This window comes from Numida meleagris, chromosome 13 (assembly GCF_002078875.1).
Source record: "Numida meleagris isolate 19003 breed g44 Domestic line chromosome 13, NumMel1.0, whole genome shotgun sequence".
In the NCBI taxonomy this organism is placed as follows: Eukaryota; Metazoa; Chordata; class Aves; order Galliformes; family Numididae; genus Numida; species Numida meleagris.
In genome coordinates this window covers 4,029,980-4,048,115 of record NC_034421.1, presented here as the reverse complement: position 1 = coordinate 4,048,115, position 18,136 = coordinate 4,029,980, and the positions used below count along the sequence as shown (strand labels likewise).

Sequence of the window (18,136 nt, the reverse complement as noted above, 5' to 3'; positions counted from 1 at the left end):
TAAACTCCTGCTCCAAACCTCTGGCAAGGATCAGGGACCATCAGCAGCTCCTGCTGCTGCTGTTTCCGACCACACTTTGGGGACGAGGCAGAGCTGGGGCTCGAGTACCTCCTCAGTTTGTTTACAGACATCCCCTCTTCTTCCCTTCCCACTCACTGCCCTTGGACCTACAAAGTCAAACCAGGCAGTGCCAACACTGAAGGAGATCTCTCCAGAGCAATTAACAGCACACCTTTCAGACGAGGTAGGGAATGGTAATGCAAGTGTGAGCATGCCAGCCCCACTGCTTCCATATAGATCTCCTTTCCCGTCACTGTGTCTCTGCACTCCATTGATTTCAATAGAGAAACTCTATAGAGTGAGGAATAATTGTTTAATTGTTTATCATGAAGATTATTGATTCTGATTAAAATGTGTGGCATGTAATAAAGCAGAAATTGATTGGAGACACCACAGTGACTTGCTTTTGAGAAGCAATTCAATTCAACTTCATCAGCTCTCGTTTCCATATAAGCGCACCCCTGACTGCATGATTCCTCCCAGCTCTGTACGGCAAGCACTTTGTTTCCCTGCCATCCCCCAGAACATTTCCTGTGTGTTTTGGCATCTCTCTGCAGCATGCTCTTGCTGACATCGGTGCCAAAAGATCTGTAAGCTATTAGCTGCAGGAATTCCTCGGTGCCAGCAGCCTGCAATCCAGAGCACAAAGCAAAAGGTCAACGCCTTACACTGACAGGCTGAGACAGGTATTGGGGGTTATTTTATCAGAGGAAGTGAGTGTCATGTGGGGATTTAATACTCCTGATAAGCTTTAACCAGCGTGCAGTTTTGGGCAGGTCAGATCTCGCCGTCGGTCTCCAGTGATTGGGTTTCCTTCTGCTGCCCACGGGAGATCTTAAAATCTCCTGTGTTGCAAGATATACTTCCTGACTGTACGTACAAAGCCATTAGTGTGAAGAGTTTATTTATGGGAATTTAGCCATGAGCAAATGCTCAGGTGAGCTGTTTGTGCAGGAATGCAAGGCTGGGCCATATGACTCAATGGACTCCTTTTAATTTCTTGCTACATTTACATCTTATGGCTCCGTTCTGCCTGGATCCCTGGTGCTGACTATTCTGAAGGGGATCCTTCCATTGTGTAGACCCAGAGCACTACAGAAGCACCTCTGGAGAACGCAGTTGCAATACAGCTTGGGATCTGTAAATCAGAAGTATCACCATAAAATGCAAAGATTTTTATTGGCAGCACCCAGGGAATTAAAGGACAAGAATGGGGGACCAATTTCAGAGATTTTCATGGGAACTCTTATGCCTGCTTACCTCAGTATCAAGGACAAGGACATTAAATGCATTTTTATTAATGGAAAGTAAACACCTTCTTGCTCTAGAATATTTCTTGTTAGTTATAAAAGTTCCAGGCTTGTTTATTTACTTGTTATCCAGTTGTACTGGATAAATTTCTTTATCAACCCAGAACACTAATCTTGTTGATACACAATTACACATTTTTCTCTCTATACTTTACATACAGGATCACTTCAGTTAACTCTCAACGCCTTGGGACTCAGTTCTGTAGCATGTGCACAAACACAGCAGAGCCATCCATCAAAAAGAGAAAGAGTTCACTGTATGTTATGACTTGCCTATTCAAGATAACCCTAAAGCACTGATAGCAGCAAGGGATCAGTGTTCCTGCAGTGGAGCTGGGAGTTCTGCCTTGAGCCATTGTGTACCCAGCAACAGCCTGGGAAATCTGAGCACATCGTATTGAAAAGGTGAGGATCTGAGCTTTGAGCGTTTACTTTATTGGGCACGGTGTTTTTTTTTTTTTTTCCTGAAACTTGCACGTATTGGACTTTAAAATTCCACTTTGACAACAATCAGACAGGGGTGGAAGAAACCTTGAGCTGATAAATCTGCTTGACAGACAGCATCTTTAGTAGAGGCACTTAATGTGCTCCAGAGGTTCTTTCTCTGAGGACTGCACTGTTACGCTCTGGGAAGGCTGCACATGACCTGGAGAGCTGTGCTGGTGGGAATTTTAATACCAATCACACAGGACAAAAGTAGAAATGCACCCCACTGGTTTTCCCTGCTGGTTGCTGAACATCAGGCCAATGCCTACAATATTTTTAGAAATATTGTAGGTAAGTATTAAGGAAGATGTGAGTAATAGCAAGGGAAATCCTTGCTCCAGCACTAAATGATTTGGTAAAGCATAGAAAAGATTTAAAATGAGAGGTCTCTTGTTAGTCACTTTTTAAGACTAAAAGTAAACATTATTTAAAGTATTATAGTGCAAGTCTCAGGCAAGAGCCAGGACCAGGCACGCAAGCACACCTCAAAACGCCAACAACAGCTGACAGTCCTCCATGGAGGTTTGTTCTAGCTGCTCACTGAAGAGTGCTTCTCTCTGAACTGTGCTTTTTATAAATCACAGAAGTTGTGTGACAGTGATTTTTGAGGGTCAAGATTTCTTGAAGATGAATGCAAAGGCAGCACCATGGGTCAGAGTGGTGCATGGCACAGAACACAGTGATGCACATGGGAGTGACGCTGGTACCATTGCCCTGGTAGTTTTGAACGTCAGCTCAAGAGTCCAGATAAGTGCTTTGCATCAGAAGATAGCATCTGGTGCAAGACCAAAGGAAAGCCCACACTCCTGTTCTCTGCTAACATATCCTCTTTTAGCTCCAAATGAGAAAGTGTTTATGCACAAATAGAAAATATATTTTTTCTGATAGCTCTGGAGATCCATTCTAAAACTGGAGAACTGAGCCAAAGCATTAGAAACACACAATGATGCAGACCAGATTCTTTAATAACTTGTATATCTCTTTTACATTGTGATACTTCTGGTATCTAAGCATCTACATTCATTCATGTGCATATAAGCTCTTGCTTTCTTCAAGTAGGCTCCCTACAGAACAGAATTTGTTTGAGGATGCAGACAGAAAACAACCATTTTGTGCCTGATGCAAGAATAGAAAAATCCCAGACAATCCAGATACGAACATTCTGCTTGAGTATACAGCAATGAATGGCCAGAGGAATTGCTAACACATTGGGTCAGGACTTAGGTACACTGGAGGAGCCATGTTAAGAAACCCAGCAAAATCTCCAGCTCTCATTTTGTGCTCCCTAATCAATGCAATTCATCCATCACTTACTTTCTTAAGATTGCAATCCTTCTAGAAAATGAGAGAGCTGGGAGAAAAAAAAAAAAAAAAAAAAAAAAAAAGCTTTGACTGCAGAAGGAGGCTGCATATGGCCAATACGGCATCTGATGGAAAAATCAATCCCCAACAGCCTGTCTGGTTAGAAGAACTGCCTCTCATAAAAGTCTGCCTTGCTCACCAGGTTTCTAAAATCATGACGTTGCTACGGTTTAGGGCAGGGTTATGGTGTGAGAAGCTGGAGGTCTACAGGCTGCAGCCTGTAATTAAAATTCCTTTAAGTGCAGCACAGACTCCGAGGCATGCAATGGAAAACACCCAAACCCGTGACTGCAAGCATTACCTCTTTTCTCCGTCGTGATCACTGTGGCTTCCAGAGGCTCGCCCCAGCCCTGCCGGGTCTTGGCAGATGTCCGGAAGATGTACGCTGACTCGGGGGTGAGGTCTGTAGCAGTGAACTGCCGGACTGTTGAGCCCACCTCCACCGTTGTGAACTTGTTGGGGCTGCTGCTGGCCAGCCGGTACGCAATCTGATAGCCTGAAAGCACGGCACCGGCAGAAGGGAGCAGAGAGGTTAGGATTTTTTTTCTAGCGGTAGCACCGAAACTATTAGCTTATTGTAATTACTTGTTTAACTGAGACCAGAACTAAGTGATTTGCTTCCTTTAGTGCTATAAAACTCTGCTATATGCCAGCCCTTCGCAGTCAGGCGCAGCACCTTATGGGGAAATTACACACTGCGGTGCACACAAGGGTCTGCTGGATATCATCTGCAGCAAAACGGATCTCGCTTTCCATCCTTCATCTCAACAAGACACAAAAACATTTAATCTTTCCTGAGCATACTGGTACCTCATTGGAAAAGGCAAAGGGACAGAGTCCATTACACACCGCGACAGCACGGGTTGAAATTAGAAGTTTCTCAGCTGCAGAGCAGTTGGATTGCCCCAGCTGTGCAGCCCTCATGCTGCCCAAGGAAACCCTCACCCCTGCTTTTTGCATTTGCCTTTCTCTCAGCTCTCCCATTGCCCCATAATTGCACAGTGGATGCCGGGACTGCCAATAAAAGCATCCTCCTGTTCTTCAGTGTTGCAATCCCTGTCTACAGCCCAAGGAAGAAGCCTGCAAGCTGTGTGGTCCCACTTAAATCCTCCTGCACACAGTAATCAATGTTGTTGATGCCTGCAAATGATAGCCCCACTCCAACCTGCCTGCCTGACGATTACGAGCTTACAGTTTAGCATACATTATTAATGATCTAATTGTGCAAAGGAAGGCTTCCAGAGCTCTCACGCACCGCTAGCAACAACTGTCCCCCAAAGAGGGTCTGCCAAATGTTCAAAGCCATTCTGTACACCCAGCAATCGAATCAGGCTCTCACTTTTGGAGCTCGATGTAACTTTCAGTCCAACTGCTAACTTCCAAAATCAATTAATACGGAACTGGTGTGGGGCTTTACTGCCCAAGCTGAATGCATCGTATGATTAAATGCTTCATGAAGCGATGCAGGGCAGAGGGCAGCCAACACATCCAAATCAGAGCAGATGAAAACAAAACTGTCATGACATGATGCTGCCAACTCTCTGCTCATCTTCCAAAAGACAAAGGGGCCCACAGACACCTGAGACCATCTCTTTCTCTTGGAATGAATATCCCAGCTAACGTTTGAACTCCCACCAAATTCTGGCTGTAATGAGAACAAGAGCCAAACCTGGTGTGCTTCATTCATAAAGGTCAGTGCACGGAAACCGCAGAGTGTATCTTACCTGTGGCTACTGGACAAAATCAATGACATTTATTTTTCACTGGGAACACGTGACAATTGCCACATAACTGCTCACAGAGAAGATACAGAGTTCATATGCTCTCCCGAGTGAATGCCATACTTGTATGGCGCATAAACAGTGAAATTTAATTGGGATACAGATGGTAATAATTTTGGTGTGCTGATTCTCATGGTACTACAGATGAAGCCCCAGCATTTCTTTGCCCTTTTTTTTTTTTTTTTTTATCTACAGCTGCTAGAGGATGTGGGGCAGCAGCTGAAGCTGCCTTCCATGGAACAAACCTGATACAAACCTGATTGCACAGCCACCTCTGGGAGCGACCTGGCTCTCAGAGCACCAGGGCTCCAGCGAGCTATGGGCACAGCTGGGCATAGGGCTGCCTCATGCCACTGCCCCAGTACACAGTGGCCACTCATATTTGAGAATGCGCGTCAGGAAGGGAAAGCTTCCAGCACAGCAGGGTCACTTTGTGCCAAGGGTATCCAGCGGTGCGCTGGGCGTATTCCTACAGGGTTTCCATGGGTGCATTATGCTGCATTCCTAGGTAAAAAGCAGCCTGATTTTCAGAGCTCCTGAAGCATGCTAAGCCAGCAACACAACCTTGGGGTCTTACGCTCTGAACATCTCCCCTATTCTCCTGCAAATGACCTCCTTTTACCCACTGCACCAGCTCTCCCATTGCTGGCCCCCTACGTTTCACCGCAGTATTTCTGTACCTTTAATACTGCACGTATTTTGATCTTTTAAAAAAAGTCCTCAGAAAGACAGATAGCAGTGGGGAGAATAAATGGATACATTATGATTTTTTGTTTTTACAGATGTGCAGAATGCAGTGAGAACCCTGGTGCAAGATCTCAGTAAAGGGGAAAAAACAGTAAAAGAAAAGCTCTGAGGCAATTTCTACAGCAGCAGGGAAGATGAAGGAAGAAGCAACTAAGATGGCTAAAGAAGTTTGATAAAGGGACATAAGACATAAGGAATAAGACCTGCAGGGAAACCGAGAGTATTAAAAGAATAGAAAACTTGATTTATCTAGTTATTAAAAGATACGCATGATATCTGGGACATATCTTTGTCAAATGATTTTCTCTCTTTTCTAAGCCATCGTAAAATAGAGAAGTGCAGCTAAAATGTAAGGAGGGAATAGAAAGATAACTATTTACTGCTAAATGGGGGTACCCATGCTGGAAAGCCAATTACAAACATGCACGGATCAGCCACGGAAGCACACACTTATCTGCGCCATTGTAACAACTTACAGCCATGGATCCCATGACCATTGCCTGCACCTTTGTGATGTTTTCTCAGAAATGCAGCACTCCCCTTGGCCTGACTCGAAGGAGCACATCCAACCTGCACATCTGAGCTCTTGCTGCCGCCCACAAAAACCTGAGACACGCTCAGTATCTTAACTGTGATCCCCTACATCACCTTCCACTGTTGGACAACTGGGCAGCCAAGAGACATTCTGCCATAAACATCATTGCTCTTTTTTTTTTTTTTGGAGTGACGCAGAAGAAGCTGTATTTAAACAACAGTTTGGATAACAATTTGGGCTAACACAAGATCAAAACGGTACAATTACGAGGTTGATGATTTTCGGCGACAAGACAGAGAAGACAGGAAATGTTGGGTGAAATCAAAGGAGGCAAATTGACAGAGATAAACAGTGTTGAAATGAAGGTGTGCTTAGGGTCTACCGCATGGATGAAGCTTCCTTCCCCTGCTTGATGATGGCAACAAGATGTCACATACGCATTAGATGCAAAATATCAAAGGTTGTGAATGAAAGCAAAATCTTTAAAAAGTGATCAGAGAAAACTTTCCCAGGACAGGAGTATCTTACAGGAAGTTAACAGCTGGATGCTCTGTCAGAAGAATGCACATTCTTTCCTTCAGTTTTCTTTTTTTCCTACACAGCACTAGGTCCCAAATCTCTCGCCGTTCGGAGCTCTGCTGATCACCAGCCAAACCGCGTAAAGAAGCCTTGAAAGATCATTTCCTCAGCGGTTTATTTATTCATTGAAACAAGGCTTATTTTTGCATTAGCATCTCCTTAAATATTTTTTGCACAACGGCGAGCAGTTTCATGAGCTACGCTTTCTGAACTCCGTAAATGGCAGCGGTCTGAACCGCCTGTTAAACGTTAGGTCACTAACGCAGCCACCAGATTCCCCAAAGCAAACAGGCAGGAAGATGACAACACCCTATGAATATAGAAGAGCTTTCAAGCTCATCACCATACAAAGCCCTTCAGAACTGACAGCACCCGCTCGTGCAGGCCGCGGTGCAGCAGAGATACAAACACTTATTAATTTGTCACAGAACTTAGGGAGAGCCAAACGATGCCAGGAGGTTACGGTCCGCCTAGTGGAGCAGCAATCCAGTTTGTTGATTTTACTGCTTATCTGTTTAAGGGCCAGCGGGTGTGCAAATGCAGCCCAGGATCAAAATATGCATTTGCAAACATGGATTACATCCAATTTCGGCTCTAATTCTCAGTGGAGTTCTTACACTCTTTCGCAGTAAGCTTCAGGTAAACGCTACACGCAAGGATACCGTGAGGAATACCAACCAGCGGGCGTGAGCTCTTGTTCCAGGGGAAGCTCACTGATAGAACTGCATCTACACACATTAATGCATCGTTTTCCTTTAACAGTATTTGAAGGAACCACGCTGGGTGCTGCTGAATGCAGTGCCGGAAAGAAGACGGAGTTAAGCCTCAAGCTGGTTACTGCAACATTCCCAAAAGGAGAAGTGGAGATATCTAGCAGTCCTCCACAGTAAAATATTTAAACAAACAAACAAGCGGTTTTCCCTCTTGGTGCCTGCCAGTATTTCATCCTGTTAATCTCCCTCTGAAATGCTTGAACATGTTTTGATGTAGATTACAAAAATGTTAGCTGCAAAGGTGCTTGTATACTCAGAGGACAAAGCCAGCAGAGCAGGAACATTAGTTCAAAGGCTGGGAATGGAAGTTGCTCTTGCAAGAAAACTTTTTTTTTTTGTTATTTTGCAGCCCCACTGGTGAATAACAGGACAGCCTGCAAAGTTCTGTTAACTTATTTTTTCTACTAATTCTACTGCACTGACCTTGACTGTGGTGGTTACAGTGCTGTTTAAAAAGTTCATTGCAGCAATAAGATTTGAAAAGTGCACAAGAATGAAAGTAAACATGCACCCTTTAGTTACAGTGCCATGCTGGCTTTTTAGCTATTTTTGAAGCACTCCTCAATTCCTAGAAAAGATCACAGAAATAACTCAGCGTGAGTAATTTTCACTTTTTCTCTCTGACATCGGCAGTTAACTACTTCCTCCATATCCTCAATTTTTCTGCTATCAGAAAAAAAGAGAGGAGGGAAAGCTGTTGAATGAAGACAATGGACTTCAAAGAGGTGGACGGGGGCAACTGGTCGGTAGAGTCCCCTGGGAAGGAATTCTGAGGGAAAAAGGAATTCAGGTTAGCTGACAGTTTTAAAAGAGATAAAAATAAAGGTACAGTGAGCCCAATGCAGACAAAAGATGTTAGGAGCCCAATATGTTTGCATTCAAACCTCACTAATGCCTTGAAAATCGAAACCGAATTGTACAAAATGTTGAAACAGGACAGGTTGCTGAGGGGGTGTATAAATAGACAGCACTGGCACGCAGGGGCAAAATCAGAATAGCTGAAGTGCAGGTGAGCTCTGACTTAAAGGGGAAAGGCAACGAGAAAGGTTTCAGAAAGACATTCAAAATACAAGAGAGAGAAGGAGGGGTCAACTACTGGGAATAAAAGATAAGCACAAGATAAAAGAGCACAAGGCTGACACTTCAGTTGCGTCTTTTTCACACAAAAAATGTTGATTATTAACTAGATACTTAACACAAATTAAAACTGACAACAATAGAAGTAGGGATGTAGGCTAGAATACAGAACAGGTTAACGAATATTTAGCTAAGCTAGATGTAATCAAGTCAGAAAGGCCTGATGAAATTTGCCCTGCAGTGCTATATAACTAGCAGGATCCACCACTGAATAATCAGTGATTATATTCAAGAACTTGTTGAGGATAGGTGACATCCCAGAATATTACTGAAGGGCAAACAGAATGCTTTATCTTATAAAATGGAGGAAGCAAGACCAAAGGAATTATGGACAAATCAAGCTAAAGTTTAATACCCAGAAAGACCCTGGAAAAAATATGAGTAAACATATAAGCATCCACAGGGATAATAAATTGCCAGAGAACAGCAAATATGTATTTGTCTGGAACAAATAATAAATACCAAATAATCTGTTTTCTGCTTTGACAGTGTAATTGGCCAGGTGGGAAGAGCAGATATGATCCGCATTGACTTTAAGTAAGGCTTTAATATGGTTCCAAGCAGCCCTGTCAGAAACAAACTAAAGAAACAGAGCTTAAGAAAAATACGGCACATTTTGCTGCGATCGCTTAAAAGAAAAAGTCAAAATGTTGTTAGCAATAGTTGGCTGAGATTTGGATAGGATATATTAAGTAAGGTCTCATGAGAATAAGTCCCGAGTCTGTTTCTGCTCAATACTTTCATTAATGACCCGGTTGATGGAATTGCCATTCTGCTTGCAAACTTCAAAACTAAAACCAAATTAGGAGCGGTTGTGAGCCCTTTAGAGGACAAGACGGTAATTTAAAGTGATTCTGATAATGAGGAGAGTTGGTCTGGAATCAGAAAGCTGAAATTCAATAAAAATACATGCAGAGCAATGCACTTACAAAAAAAAAAAAAGGAAAAAAAAAAAGCTTAATGTACATGTAAAAGAGGGATTGACCTGGAATTGTACTGCAGAAAAAAGGCAGGAATTAATAGTAGGTCATAAACTTACTTAGTTACAACAGCAGTGCTGCAAGAAAGGCAAGGCAGTGCCAGGTACCCTGGGACGTGTGATTGGGAATGGACTGTGCAGGTCACAGCAGCCTGCAGTCTCCATGCCAAACGTGCTGAGCACTCTTTAAGGGCTTCCCTTCCACCTTTCTTCCCAGCTCTGCATTTGCATGATTTTGTCATCAGTGCTGTGGCATTGACTACGAATGGAACAAGAAGTGGATGAATTGCACAGGGCACTGTGAAAAGCCCGAATAAAAGAGCTGTTACTCCATGGAACTTGAAACTTCAGCAAAAGATGCTGACCAAGTGCAGCAAGGTGAGACACCGGAACAGTGTGGGGGGGCAAAATATCTTTTGTACTTTCTCATCATGTGTACCAAATGACTTTTTTCCTGCTTAACCACATCCTGTGATTCAAATCACACCCTCCACTGAGAGCAAGTTTATAGGGCACACAGTTCCTTAAAACAAAAGCAGCAAATCAGACCAACAAGACAGCCTGGAAGCCAAGCTTCATCAAGCAGCCAAGGAACCCCATGTGGATCCGCCTCCAGCAGCTGGTACCAAACTCCACGTGGGCTTTGTTGTGCTCAGAAGATGCCTGCAGTGGCACCTTTGGATTGGGTTTGATGATTTCTCTGCATCTCCAGGTGTCAGGATTAACCCAAGAGAACTTTTAGAAACTGCACAGCTCAGCACAGACTCTGAGCTCTTGACTCAAGAGCTAAGCACAGCACCAGAGCAGTCCTTTATTTAAAGGGATATTTATAGGGATAATCCTCACTCATCTGCTTGGACTACCACAGAATGTGCTCCGCATCAGCACAGAACACAGGCAGAATCGCTGTGTAAATATTAGATACGTTAACTTCAGAGGCATAAATAGATTCTTACATTGTAAAAACCTCCAATGCTTTAGAAGTACAAGGAGCTGCTGGTGTGCCCTGGGCGCAGCAGCAACCCAAGAGTTATCAGAGCAGGAAGGTAAGGAGGTTTGTCACAAATTCCTGGTGAGCCTTGCTGCCCCTGCTGCCTTTGATAAAAAGCCAAGTGTGGTTTAACTCCTTGCAACCTGGCAGACAGTACTGGCTGGAGGAAGCAGTGAAACAGAGGCACACATGAAACTGAGAAGACAGGGATGGCAAGGATAAGGGAAGGAAAGGAGGGGAAAATCCCACTCTGCTCTGCTGCAGCTCAACAGGTTATACATACAAATGCAGATGGACAGATGAGGGTTCAAACACAGTGTCAGGAACGCAGCGTAATCCTGATTTGGGAAAACACGCACCGCGGAGCCTGGCAGAACTTTCCTTCTCACCGCAGGACCTATTTTCCTCTCTTTAGCCACAATTTCCTTATGCATGATTTCCAACCCAACGTGCAAACGGAAATAAAACCCATCAGCCGCAGCTCCCCTGCTCCCCGCCCGCTCCTCCCGGCTCCTTACCCAGGATGATGCCGTTGGGCTCCTCCGGCGGCTGCCAGACGATGCGCACTGACGTCAGCCTCACCTCGGGGAACACCATCCTGACGGGCGGCCCAGGGGCTGCGGGGGACAGAGGAGGTGCCCGCAGGCACGGCGTGTCAGAGGGGTTACCAGTTTCCCAATCACTTTGCACAGAAGGCAGCCAAGCTGTAGCTCACCAATAATAAATAGATGGTTAGGAGCACCCATGTACGTGCAAAATGCATGGATTCAGAGGAGTTCCGTCCACAGGTGCTGGAATTGAATAATATCTCCTCTCTGTGGCCCCAGTGCTGGCTTTGAACTGCCTTCTGATTTTACATGTGCATTCTAAACACAGAGGTCTGAGGCAGAGAACCTGATGCACGCTGATGCAGACAGCTGGCAGCTGCAATGGCCATCCTGGGTTTGCGAGGTGAGGAGATGTTAATTCACACATTTGCATCTCCAGAATTTCCCCTTCAGCACAAATTCCACCTGCCTCACCCCTGATGATACATTTAATTAAGCGGAGCCGAGAGGAGACACAACATATTTATGTCAGGAGTGTGGAGAAGGAAGAACAATTTGTATCATTTGCCAACAGGCACTTAAGGAGGGAACTGCTATAATGGGGTTATCTAAAACAAACAGTTTTAAATATTTCACATTATAGTCTGATGTGTACAATTCTGTGACTGTTCTTTCATTCCCTGCAGAGTTCTGCTAATATTAACTTATCTTTGTTTCCTTTCAGAGTCACTACACAGGCTGAATGCTGAGAAAACAGCCACAAAAATGCCTGGGAGCGACTGCTCCTGCTCCGTCCCATCCCTGTCCCCACTCTGTCCCACCCCTATCCCTGCTCCATCCCACCCCTATCCCCGCTCTGTCCCATCCCTGTCCCTGCACACTGTGCTAAATGTATCGTTAAGCCAGGAGTCTGAACGTGCTTTCAGCCCAACCAAATATAGCTTTAATGAAGTCCCTTGTAGATACCAATTTTTATTCCATTTCTACTAGGAACATTTTGATGAGAAAAGAGATTTTTTGTTTTTTTTTTCTTTTTTTCGTTCTTTGGGACTAATAAGCAGACACCTCTTACACAGACACTATCCATCATTTAATAGTGAAAAGGCAATGAAACTAAAAGCAACTTTAGCATCTGCAAAGCCAAAAATACTTTAAGAGTTGAATTAAATTTCTGTCAAAATCCATCAGCAGGAATGCTCTCAACCCCGCAGATGTGTTCAAAGAGAACTGGGATGAGGAAGGGGCTGCTCGGGGTCTCTCAGCACATCAAACTGTGCTCTGGAGCCCCTGAGCTCCTGGGAAGCACTGGAGGGAGCTACAAGAGGGGCTGCTATCACCCCTTCCCAGGTCAGTCCTTATTCTTTTGAAAAAAAATTGAGAGTGGATTATCGAAGCTGCAAATTCCACATCTCTCCTTCAGACCAAGCAGACCCAGGTTTGTTTATTGCTTCCAGTTGCAGTGCTCTACTTTTTCCTTAGAGCATGATTGAACATCAATTGGCATTTATAATTGGGCTTTAAAAATTGTCTTCAGTAGAAATTTTCTACATCGAGCTTCAGAGTACAAATAATTTTAGATTTTTTCCTCTTCATCAACTGAGGGGAACGAGGAAATGGGCAACTGGTTTTCAGTGCTTTTGCCAAATTCTCATCCCATGGCCAATGGAGCAGCGCTGCCATACCGAGTAAGGACCAATTCCTTTTACTTCGAAGTCAAAAAACAATCCAAATAACCTCAGTTTGGCCTTTCTACACTTGCATCACTAAAAGGAGATGGTGTTAAAATCAGGACTAAGTAAGGCCCCTATTCTGGTAGCCCATACACTTACCATCATCCTTGGTTCTCTCTATAACTGCGGGAGAGCTGGGGACTCCATCCCCAATGCGAGTGAATGCCAACACCTGGATCTCGTAGAGCACGTACTTGCGCAGGCCAGACAGCAGGCAGGACTGCGTGTGGTTGCCTCTTACTATTTGGCTCTTTGGTTCGGAGTCTAAATCTTTTGCTTTGTAAAGTATCTGCAGAATAATGCGGAATAAATGCATGTGAATGCAAAAAGAAAAAGTTATTACATGAGAATTGAAAAAGGGGCATGCATTTAAAATCCTCCTTTTCACAAAGATATGAGATTAAATTCAGCAGTCACCCCTTCCAAAACCAGCACGCTTCTGATATCTTATCCTGTCGAGTTATGGGTGATATTAACATCCCTCAGGTGAGCAATAAATAATAAATAGAAAAATATACCCAGGTAGTGCTTTAATAACAAAGTGAACATGAAGCTCCAGCTGCGTACCTTGTAACCCAGGATGAGGCCGTTCTGCTCCGACTCGGGGACTGCAGACCATGTCAGAAGGATCTGGGTTGAGCTCACGGCTTCAGCAGACACGTTCTCGGGAGGAGCAGAGGGAACTGGAATCACAGAGCTGAAATAGGTAAGGCTTTCCAGGTAATGTTGTTCCATCTCCCTGTCTACTTGGGATTGTTTTAGGATCCCTTGGAAGAGTACCCAAATCCCAAAGCACTCAAATACACTCTAGACAATCCCTTCTTCTTTTGTACTCATTACACATCACCTTTACATTTCAGCTTACTTCACATTCTTTTACCAGTTCATGTAAGAAACACAGTGTTTGTAAAGAGCTTAACACTCACCACTAACCACTGTCTATAGTCAGACATTAAATACAGGCAGAGATGAATAAACTTCAGGTTCTTTATATTTGCAGTAATTAGAGTTACGTTTAAATTGCTGGACTTCTACAAAGTCTATCTCCTAGGTTTTTCTCTCCCGTACATTTTATTTCCCTTTGCCAAAAGCAAGAAATCTTTATGAATGGGAGTTTATCTTACGGTATGATCTGTTCTAACATGAAGTTTTACGCCACCCTGGCTTCCTATATTATTCAAAAGGAAATTACAGCATCTTGTCTAGAGTTAGCAATAATTCCAGCCACTGGATTGCACCCAGACCTCCCAGTTCAGCGAGAAGTGCTTTAACCTCGAAGCCTTTTGATTATGTGATGGTGCTTAACATTTGCAATACATCAATTATAGACAGATACATTAAGGCAAGGTGTATTTTCAGGGACTGATACGGTGCAAATGAAAGATATGCCTATTTCATTTATGTTGTAAAATTGGCCCTTACGAAACCAAGATCATTATTAGAACGGATGGCACAGGAACACTGTAATTTTCTGTTACTCGAGAGAGGAGCAAACCTGCATTCTCCCAGGCCATTAAAACTCAGCCCACTGCAGAGCCATCACGCAACTGCAAACTTCTGTGGGCAAGCTCAATAGCTATGCAATGTTATGCAAGCAGAACCAGAGACTATTTTTAAGAGTTCACATTTTATGCTGCCCTTTCCTGTTTTTTTTTTTCTTGTGGCATTTCCAACATTTGAAGGGTATAATCTTTCCCAAAGCGTGATACACCTGTCAGACCTCGAGAGAACATTCAACAAGTTATGTTACATGAGTACTCGTGGACAGCAAGGCTTGATTAGGTCCTGAGTACATCGCAAAGCGGAGCACAAATCTCTGCCAAAAAGTAATGCTTCCCTGGCTGTCCGAATGAAAGAACAGATCAGCTGGTTTGAAGGCTAGCTCCCGAATCTCCTAGCAACATGAACAAGATAATGAGTATGACACCAGAATTAATATAAATGGAAAAATAAAATACACCAGCCCCCACCCCTGTGCACTCAAGGTTAACCAGAGAGATAGTCATTCCTGAAACAATTTCCCTTTTCCCTGCTACCAATTATTTGGGACACGAGAAACAAGGCACCATCACACGCCATTGCTGAAATCCAATTTTTTTTCCCCTCTAATGCTGAAATGCTCTTTTTTTTTTTTTTTTTTTAAATCTCCTAGATTTATCCCCCACAAGGATATAATTATGTTAAAGGAAAATAGATTGCCAGGAGCCATGAATGTCTTTGGATAGCTGCCATAACTTTATCTGTAGATCTTCACAAAGAGCTACTCCCACATGAATCACTTCTGGAGAGAGAAAGGGTGGAGGTGGGTCGCGGGAAACCAGAACACAAAGAGGAAAGGAGCCCTTTCCAGCCACATTTATTTTTATTTTATCTGGTTTGAACCCTTTCAAGAGCGAAAGTTCCTTTATTTTACAAATATTTCTTTTCCCCTTTGATCAGCAGCCACGAGATACCCCAAATTCACAAAAGGTCGGGCTGCGGCCGGCTGGCCCTGCATGCATGGCTGCTTTGAGGTGTGTGCACCGTCCTGCTGCTGGCAGGGGGATGCTGAAGCTCACAAAGGACAGAATGGCTGATGGGAAGGTTTATTAGCCCACTCTCCTCTTAATCCCCAGCGACGGCCAGAACAGCCCAATGTCCCCTCTCGCTGGGGAGGAATCTCAGCCCAGCACCTGAATGGCAGAAATCCTTGCAATCATCAAGTATTTTGTTCCACTTTAATTTTCCAGTGCTACTGTCATATTGGTGTTGAGAACTATGTTTTAATATGGGTGTATGAATTCAGGGTGTGCAACTGATACTACAGATTTTATTGTTGCCTGTCTCTTCTCAGGCAACGCAGTTTGATCGGCCCTTTAAAGAATGAATTGAAATGTAACATCCACTTATCCGACCCCTCTCCTCACTCAGGATATCCTGCTTCAAAGTAACTATGCTTTGCTATGACTGATCAGTGACTTGAGCGAGGCGTATAATCTCTCTTTCCCCTGCAAACTCCGATGCTGTTTCCTTAACTGTCGCACTGAAGACTTTGCTGGAAGCTCCAATGCGGAGTTCTCATTAGTAACCTGCAAGAACAGAGTAGAAGCCGAGCAACAGTGTCCAAGAAAATCTCGGAGCTTGAAAGAAATGAACTGGAAAGACCGAAACGAAATGATTAGCTAATCCAGCAAACTGCCAGCCGCACGATGCGCTTCGGAAGATCAAACATAGGAAATTATAGAGTTACTGGTACTTTGCACTGCGACTTCAATAACAACTTGAGTTTTTTAGTTATCAGTGTTGGCATCTAAGATCACACATCTTCTTTCTACATCTGATAAAACCGTATTTAATATACAGCAAATGATGCCGTTGCATGTCTTCAACTGGGCCCAAAGCAGCCTTCAATAAGCTAGCTTGTATTCTGGCATTCTAAGAAAGCTAGATAGTGCACTGACGTGGTTCTCTCCATTTTTGCAGCTCATTTTAGCTCAATACCCTTAATTGTTTTCTGAAAGTAAAAATTAAGCTGGCATATGGTACATCTGACATCAATTAAGAAGTACAAGTTTGGAGCTAGGTTCATGGCAAAAGCAACATAGCTGCAGCACAGAATGTAAGCATTTTGCCTATAAAATTAGATATCAGGGGCCCACTCTCAGCTTGTACGAAGTGACAAATCTCTGCAGTGACATTGGACCACATCTGAATTACCCAGCGATGCTTTATCGCACGGTAACTGCTTCGTGAAGGTCAGGCTCTGACAAATCAGGAGGCTGATCCCGGCCATGCACGTGTGCCCATGCTTGTGTAGGAGCTCATTTTGTGAGGTGAGCATACACACTCGTGTAACTGAATGCCTGAAGATATCGAGGCACTGAGTGAGGTGTGTTTGGGATGAACCGTTTGACAGTAAGAGGGTTTATATTTAAAACAAATCAGCCCTGTCAAAGTTGCTCTAACACATTAGAAGTCTTTGCATTTTCTTGCTTTCTCTTTGTCATACCTACTATCATTTTCAGTGCATAGAGTGGAAACTGAGCTCGTTACTCTGCAGTTAACACCATCGTGTTTAGGACACCTGCTTTTAAATACTTCGAAAGCATACGTGTAATTTCTGTCATAAATCAAAAGCCAGTTCTAAACAGTGCTTTGACCTCTTTCTCTGGGTATAGGTAACTTTCATCCACACTTTAACCCCATTTGGAGGCGCACACAGGTTAACTGCAGATTCCCTCTCACGCAGCTCGCTGCTATGCCAGTGCTTTTTGTGTACCACAAACCTAAAAAGACGCAGCCAAAAGTGTGGGCCTTGACTTGCTCTATTCAAGAAATCAGATGTTAGTATCAAAGGAAGTACATGAAAAAAAACACACAAATGAGTCCGCACGGCCTACATCACAGCTTTGTATTATTTTGATCCTGGTTTCAGCGTGCCTCCTATAATCAGTACCAAGTCAACCCTCTTTTAATACTGCAAGAGGAAATGCCAAATACACACGTGTAACCTCTGATCTTTAGATGCTGAGCAAGAGCACTGTAATCCTAAGGTTTTATGAAATCGCTTAATCTTAGTATTTACTTCCTTTCAAAAGAAGTGTTTGAAGAGCAGTGGAAAGGAGAAAATGGAGAACACGCTACCTTTTTATTATGGCACAAAACACTTCAAAACTACTTTGTCTAGGTCATGCTATCACTAACTCCAGTACAAACATGCCCTGTTTAAAATACCTCCGGCAATAGCTTTCCAATTACTCCTTCCCAAAAAGCAACACTTTAATGGAGTGGGATGACTTTGTCTAGCCTTCTTCTCAGCAGTTCAAAGGACAGTTACGTGAGGCAGCAGAGCAAATTGTGCACTCTGCACAGCTCTCATGCTTCATGCCAACCGACGCTGCACGGCGCAGAGTGCACACGCATGCACATATGTATCTGTAAGGGCAGGGCATGGATATGATTGAATTCCAAAACATTTTCATGAAGAAAAACAGAAAAAAAAAGAAGTAACAAAAAATAAGCATAAAACAATGACTTCGCATAAATACAAGTCACAAAGAGGTTTTACTATTTAACTTTTAAACTGCATGTGTCATCTATTCCTTTATTCACCCGCAACATAAATTTTAATTTATCAGG

General features: G+C 43.5%; 1 protein-coding gene across 12 annotated transcripts in view; it reads right to left on the bottom strand.

The window, feature by feature from the left end:
- The window catches only part of SDK1 (sidekick cell adhesion molecule 1), a 367,601-nt gene that overhangs the window by 59,210 nt on the left and 290,255 nt on the right, over positions 1–18,136 (bottom strand). For all 12 annotated transcript variants that reach the window (XM_021412024.1, XM_021412018.1, XM_021412020.1 and 9 more), the window contains 4 exons: positions 13,586–13,701; positions 13,118–13,307; positions 11,259–11,357; positions 3,520–3,714 (listed from right to left, as the gene is read on the bottom strand). In XM_021412024.1, coding sequence (XP_021267699.1) covers positions 3,520–3,714; positions 11,259–11,357; positions 13,118–13,307; positions 13,586–13,701 — 600 coding nt within the window. The remainder of the gene's footprint in view (positions 1–3,519; positions 3,715–11,258; positions 11,358–13,117; positions 13,308–13,585; positions 13,702–18,136) is intronic.